At 36.5% G+C, this 7,828-nt stretch overlaps 1 protein-coding gene across 1 annotated transcript in view; it reads right to left on the bottom strand.

The window, feature by feature from the left end:
• Positions 1-2,897: 2,897 nt before the first annotated feature.
• Positions 2,898-7,828, bottom strand: part of INPP5D (inositol polyphosphate-5-phosphatase D) — an 88,172-nt gene continuing 83,241 nt past the window's right edge. The window contains exons 26-28 of the mRNA XM_063306894.1: positions 5,521-5,772; positions 4,476-5,040; positions 2,898-3,210 (exon numbers count right to left, since the gene is read on the bottom strand). Of these exons, the coding sequence (XP_063162964.1) occupies positions 3,208-3,210; positions 4,476-5,040; positions 5,521-5,772 (820 nt within the window). The 3' untranslated portion in view covers positions 2,898-3,207. The remainder of the gene's footprint in view (positions 3,211-4,475; positions 5,041-5,520; positions 5,773-7,828) is intronic.

Raw genomic sequence — 7,828 nt, 5'->3', positions numbered from 1 at the left:
ATAAGAATGACTGCTTTTTTAAATTGGCAATGAGAACAGAAAAGCAGCAAAGATTACACTATACACTGCTCAATTTTATTGCCAAGGTTTTTACATAAAGTTGCAGATGGATACAAAAAAAAAAGCAATAATCATTGTGGCAGTATGATAGTATAATTTTTAAAATAATTTTAATGATTTGTTACATTTAAAAAAATATATATATAAAAACAAATTAAGAGGAAGACATTATACACATCCAACCAATTAATTAGTGATTAAGTTATAATACTAAAAAGAGACAAAAGAAAAAAACAAACTAAGAATTAACATACTAATTTGATATAAATCACCTAAATAATGACATATATATTTAATAACAATACATCAAATTACACATAGAAACATATCTATTTTTGTAAAATATACTAAAATCTACGTCACAGGGAAACATACTGTGTCATATTTTGATTAGTAGAAAAAAAAATCTTTTAAAAACTGATGTGATACATTTCTTGAATCCAGTCTTTGATATCTGGGTAATAGTACTTTTCCAGTCTCGCAGTATAATTCTCTTGGCTATTCCTCACACCTGATATAACCAATGTTCCTCACAAATGGTCAGATTCCCTTATTTTTAATACAATTCAAAATAACATTGACATTTTTAACTTGAAACTATTTTAAACTTGGAAATATGTACCCATACATCTACTAATACATATTATTATTCCACAAAGAAACCAGAACTGGCCATGACCAAATCATTTGAGTTATATATTCTCATATTTCTCAAATTTGTTACATGGCCAAGAGAGAAAATCTACAGTCCATCCTTTTGATACATTCTTGAGGAGGCTAATATACTTGGAATAAACTCTTTCATGAATTAATTTTAACCTGAAGTTTAAGAGCATACATTGATATTACCTTATCTGACATTCTAACTCTTTATTTCACAAGTCAGAAATACCAGTAATTTCAGCTTCAAATATATTTTTAAACTTCTGATATATTTCCAATTTAATTAAAAAAGACTCCATAAAAATGATAACATGCTTAAATTGATTATATTGCCATCGTTGTGTACTAGGCAAAGATAATTCTATGTGTGGTTATTCAAATTCCTTAAAATAATCCGTTTCATGTAATTGACTTAGAGTAACTATTCCAGATGCTGCCATACTTTCCAATATAATGTTTTACCATCTATTTTAAAAAAGAATAAATTATTCATGAGACTCAGCATCAAAATCTAAATTGTAATTAGGCCCAGATATGTCTAGCTGCTTATAAACAAGGACATGAGAGATCTTTTTTTACTAAATTGTGATCCAAGTAATTGCCAATGTGATATTACAATGAAGTCAACATAAATCCAATATGTATACTATTAAAAGCAAACTATAAGGCCCTTTTTTGTGTGTAGAAGGGCTGACTTTAAAAAAGGACTAGACTGCCCATTCAGTTATAGTGATCATTTAATCGAATCAAATTGAATTATCCATTCAGTCGTATCTGACCCTTGGTGATTCCATAAGCCAGCTCTCTCCATGATTTCTGATCTTGTACAGCTTCTTTCAGCTGCTTTATATTCTGGCCTGTGTCTGTTTTGATTACATCCAACCAGTGTGTTCTTTGGTGTCCTTGTCTTTTGCCGCTGACCGTTCCAAGCATAACATCTTTCTCCAATGATGTTGATCTCATGACATGACCGAAGTAACTAAGTCTAAGTTTTGTTATTTTTTCTTCTAGTGACATGACCGGTTTTATGCACTTCAACACTTCTTTATTTGTTATCTTTGCAGTCCAAGGGATGCGCAAGAGCCTCCTCCAACCCCAAAGTTCAAATGAATCAATTTTCCTTCTATCCAACTTTTTCACTGTCCAACTTTCACAGCCATATGTAGTTATGGGGAACACGATAGTGTGGACTAGTCTACACTTAGTCGTCAAGCTGATGTCCTTGTTTTTCCAAATTTGATTCATACTCATCATTGCTGTGCAACCCAGCGTGATTCGGCGTTTAATTTCATGGCTGTATTCGCCATTTTGATTGACCAGTGATCCTAAAAAGGTGAATTCTTCCATGCATTCCACCTCCTCTCCATCAATTACTATTTTGATGTTTCCATTCCTTGCAGTTGCCATGAGTTTGGTCTTTTGAATATTCAGAAAGAGGCCAAACTTCTTGCTTTCTTCTCTGAGTCCCATGATTAGGTGATTTAGGCCTTCCTGGGTTTCTGAGAGGAGGGTTGTATCATCTGCATATCAAAGGTTATTGATGATTCTTCTGCCAATTTTTATCCCAATTTTTGATTCGTCTAGCTCCAGTTTCCTGATGATCACTTTGGCATACAAGTTGAATAAGAAAGGTGACAGAATGCAACCTTGTCACACACCTTTCTTGATCTTGAACCAATCAGTGTCTCATTTAATATGGTCATTTAATATGATCATTTAATATTTAATATTTAATTAATATGACCATTTAATATGACTCAAAATTGTACCCAGAAATTTAACCTTTACTACTAACCTAATATATGTAGAACACACCTAATAATTAAGATCTTTCTGGCTCTGAAAAGTTTCAGTTCCTGAGGTGGACTGTTCTTTATTCACATTATAAATTTTAAAAAAAAGGAATTATCTGGAAAACAAGGCAATTATTATCAATAGATTCATGGTCCAAAGGAAATTTTATAGTTGCAGAAAATTCATACTCATTCCATTCTTTAAAAGAACCAAGTTAGCACTTTGTGCATGCTCAGAAATTATACACTTTTGCTTTTTATTCCCCTCAATAAACCACCAAGTAAAAACATTTAGGAAACTGGGCCATCTTCTAGAAAACCCATTCTTGTCTGATCTGTAATATAGTAATCTGAATGATACCTTCTGTCTACAGTGTACTTTTTAAATGTATCCAGCCATAATATTTCCCATAATTATTCACAACTTCCTTGCCCTTGAAGGTATTGACAAAGTTTTAACCATTATAGCATTCATTCATCTCAGTCTTTTAAAATCAATTTTGGTCCTAATTAATTTTGCCTTAAGTTTCATAATATATTGAGTAAGAGAAAGAGACAGTTTCATTCTTGTTTATCATTAAACTAGATGGCTTTGTTTACCAAGTCAAAGGATATTAAGATGAAATCTGAGAAATGTTCATGCTGTTTCTTTTCAGGATTCATCTGGGTTTTTCATCAGTGACACTCCCTTTCACTAGAAAGACAAAAATAATATCCATCCTTATTACAGAATAATCAGTGAGAAGTTACACTGCTCAGGAACAGGCAACACATATATTACTTCTGGTCTCAAACAGGTCAAGCCAGTCCCTCCAAATATAGTGTGTTGAAACAAATCTCTCATCTTGTATGTGACACCAGGAGCTAAATGTATCTCACACTGAGCAAAACCAAAGCATCAGATATATGCCCTTTGATGTACGCAATATGCTTCTCCTTAATATTTTAGGTAAGATACTTTTGAACAGTTTAATTCTCTACTGTTACCCTTTCTCCTTTGGAACAGCATCCCCCTGGATAGTCAAATGGCCTGGCATTTTGAAAGTCTATAAAGACTATTCAAACAAGCCCTGGGAGGCTGAATGATATTTTTGTTCCTTTACTAATGGATATGGTTTGAATGTGGGAGTGGATGGATGAGGTGGATTGCAGCTATGCCCAAGATCTTATATTGTGAATTTACGGTTTTGCTTTGTTGATTGCATTTTGTTTTGCTTTACTCTTCATGAAGAAGGGGGAATCATAGGCCACTTGTGATGTACAGGCTACAAATCTTGCAAAATAAGTAAATAAAAGTCACAAAGACTTTCAAATTTTATGCAGTTAACAAAGACTACATAGTTGTCTGTACATCTGTTTAAGTGTGCAGTTAAAGTACAGTCCTTGTCTACAGTGCAAAAGGCAGTAGTATCTCCATTAGCCCCATAGATATTTACAGATTATGTAGTGTTACAATCACTTGGTTTAGCAGATTAGTTTACAAGATTTAATGAAATGGGTCAGATGCCCACCAGCAGAAAACTGAGTGTCATTTGCTCAGTTTACAAAAAGAAACACAGATATACAAAAATGCCCCATGGTAATTTTTTCTACTACTGCTATTACTGTATTACTCTTTCAAATCTCTCCTCAAAGATTTATGCCAAGTTTTTCCTTGACTGGATTCAAACAAATTATTGGAGGAGTAGATTGGTTCCAGAGAAAGCTATAGTACGATCCATGGGTACCTTAGTCTGCCTTCCATTTCATATAAAACAATATATAATTATAAATATATAATAAAGCTGAAATAGACACTGTTGCTCAGTGACCATACACATACTTTGTATGCAAAAACTTCCACCTTCAGTTGTTAGCATTTGGGCTTAGAAAGGACCTAGCCCATGTCTGACATTCTGAAGAACTATTTCCAACTTAAAAATGTACATGCTGCTGTCTATGTTCCCATGTTAAACCTACCGGCACAGCTACCCTGCCAACAGTCCCATCCTCATTTTGGTGTTTCCTTTGAGGTGGAAGTTCTGAGCTTTCTCGATAATCTCGGCCCTTGATGTTCTGCAGATCAAGCACCACCTGGCTTTTAGATGGAAGAGGTGGTTTATTCTGCCCTGCTTCAGACCTTGTTAATTTGATGGGAATCTTGAATGTTGTCACAGAAGGATCTAAACTGGAACAAGGCTTCTGCTTGTTTTGAGTCTTTTCTTTCAGTGTGCTATTTTCATCAGATTGATTGGAACAGGTATAAGAACGAAATCTGTGGGGGGGGACAAGGAAAGGTGGGGAGGATTGTTGCTTGCAACATTTGCTGCCATCAGTCTCTTGTAGCTTGGTGAAAGGGAAGTTCTGATCAGGAATGGTTGGGAGTTCTTTCCGTGTGACCTTGAACAATTCCTGTTCTCTCTTAGATAGAACTTTGTCCTTGGATTTTGTGAAGTCATATAGTGGATTATCAATCATCTCTGGTTTTGAATATGCTTCATCTTGCAGCAATGGTTCTACCATGCTTTTCCTCACCTCACTGTATCTGCAGAAGTTAGTGAATTAAGAGAAAAAGGAAGGTCAGGTGACCATTAGACAAAGTTTGGGAATGTTCTGAAAAGGTACACTAATTAATTAATTATTCTATAAATTACTGTTCTATATTGTTGGAAAGGGAAGAGAGGCACATGGGATTATCAAGTCTAGGTTCCAAAATAATTTGATTTGCCTTGGGTTTTATGCACCTTGAGATGAATGGATTTGCCATCATTTGATATACCATCTTTGGCAGCACAGTGTCTTGGGCTGGCCAAAGAAAGACTCAAAACAATGGTGAATGCATATGAAATAAAATATTCATTAAGAAGAATAGAAATGCTGGACTTCATATAATAGCAGTGACTATAGTAACTCTTATTGCCTGAAATCTAGAAATAACATGTCTACTGAATGCTCTGCTAAAGGACAGGCAAAATATGGGAAATCTAGACCATCTCAAAGTGGTGCAAAAAAAAAAAAACCTCACAGTTGATCCTTTCGGTTGGTTGAAGAATGAGCAGTATTTCTTGGAGACCCAGGAGACAGAGTGGAAGGTGTAGTAGGAGACTCTAGTCCCAGCAGTGGAGTATTATCTTTTGACTGTGGGTCATAATTCCAAAAGGTAGGTTGCTGGTCTGGTGAAGGGATCTGCTTAAGCTGGGTTGTTGCAGTGAATGGCTGAGAAGCAGCAGCCACCCGTAAGTAGCTGGCATTGTTGCTGTCTGCAGCCACTGTGTTGCTGGGAAAAAGTTAAGAGAGAAATGATTATCATTGATAGAACATATAGTTATTCTGGAGAAGTTTATGGGGAGATAAGGCAGAGGCAATTTGAGTTTCTTTTTAATGCTTTCTTCATTTCCTAGGCTTAAAACATGTTTTACAAACTGTTGCTGCATAGTTTCTCTATGGCTCTCCACACAAGAATTCTAGAACAGGATTTCTGGATCCCTTTGATTAAGGTCTCAGGTCCAGACATGGTGCAGAAAAGCAATGGTCACTCTGGTCACAAAAGCAGATGACCACCAGAATCTGAATAGGAGAGTACTCCCCTCCTGGTCCAAAGAAACCTCCCAGCACCCATTGACTATGGTATCCTTTTGGGTATTGGAGGCGCAGCTCTGCAGTGGTTCTGCTCTATCTCAGTGGATGTTTCCAGTTGTCATTCATAAAAAAGGAGTGATCAAATCCATGATTGCTCCAGTGTAGAATCCCACAGGGGTCACTTCTCTCTCCCATATGATTTAACATCTACATGAAACTTCTGGGAGAGATCATCTGTCAGTCTGGGTTCAGTAACCCAGCAAGATGGAAATGCCGTTTGCTCATAAACATCTAGGCTTTTCAGGATATCAGTTACACTTGCTCTAAGTAGGGTTACTCTCCCCCAAAGAAGCACCCCATTGACTTGGTGTTCCCCTGCACTCACAGCTCCTGCCTAGCTTTGGCTGGTGCAGCAGTTGCAGTCTTAAACCCTGGCAACAGTAACTCATTCCTTTACTACCACATGGTTGGACTACTGCAACATGTTATATGCCTGCCTGTCTGCCTTTGAAGACAATTTGGAAGCTAGAATTGGCATAGAAAGTAGTAGGTAGACTGCTATTGGATAAAACCTGCAATTGCAGAGTAACCCTATTTTGTGGGTGCACTGGTTACTAGCAGACCTCCAGGTCCAATTCAGAGTAGTGGTTATCAGCTATAAAGATACATATGATGTGGGGCCCGATTACATCAGGGATTTCCTCATCTACTACAATTCTGCCCATCCAGTGTAGGCACTAGGAGAAAGTCTGCTTAGGGTCTTGCCTCTGTGAAAGGTTTTGGACCAGAAAACAGGCCCTCTCCATGACTGCCCCATAAGGGCATTTGGCCCCTTCATTTCTAGCATTCAGGAAGACAGTGAATACCTTACTTTCTAAAGGGACATTTGGAATTTAGTTGAGGATCATTGGGCAACCTTCTAGTTATCTTTTTATCATGGTTTTATATACAGTATATAAGGAAGATGATTTTAGTGGAATGTTAAAAGATGACAGGCAGGCAGGCAGGCAGGCAGGCACCAGGAAGCCTACAATTGTTGGTGATGTTGATAAGGGATCATTATGCTTTTTCAGTGTAGATTGATAACTTCAACATCATTTTTACTGGTGACCAACTTAAAGAAGGAGGAGGAGAAACATCAGATTCTAGTTAAAGAAGAAGCACTGTTGGAAGTGGAACACTGTTCTCGGCTGAAGCTATTTCAAATCTTATGGAAGTGAGAAATAGTGAAGGGTCATTGTTAGCAGCTTCCTTCACTTTCTTTTAGCTTTATTTTGCTTCTCTGGCCAGTTGTACTATATTATGCCCACCGATGTTTATGAAGATATAAACTAAGAATGTGCATTTTTTCCTGGCTGAAGATCTATACCTGGTATTTGTATCTGATGAAATTCTAGGGACTGTACTCCAAAATGTACTGGCTGAGGCAAAACCAAAACTACTTCATTTCATGTGCATCTACTTTTAATTAATATTAAACAGTGTAAATATTTCCAGGGTTTCTTTACTCATTTTATTTTTGTCCCATTGAAAGTTACCTCCAGAATTTATTAACAATTATATATGAAGCGGCACCCAAGGCTTTTGGAAGCCGCATATGGTCTTGAGCCTCAAGTTGTATACTGCTTCTTCACTTGAAGAGCAAAAATAAATTCATTAGTATAAATTTGAACTTTTGCTGACAGTTCAGCCATAAAGTGAATAGGGAACACACAGATGAAAACTAGGAACAACTTCATGTCTTATTCAAGTAT

This window comes from Candoia aspera, chromosome 6 (genome assembly GCF_035149785.1).
Source record: "Candoia aspera isolate rCanAsp1 chromosome 6, rCanAsp1.hap2, whole genome shotgun sequence".
In the NCBI taxonomy this organism is placed as follows: domain Eukaryota; kingdom Metazoa; phylum Chordata; class Lepidosauria; order Squamata; family Boidae; genus Candoia; species Candoia aspera.
This window is presented reverse-complemented; position numbering and strand designations above follow the sequence as displayed.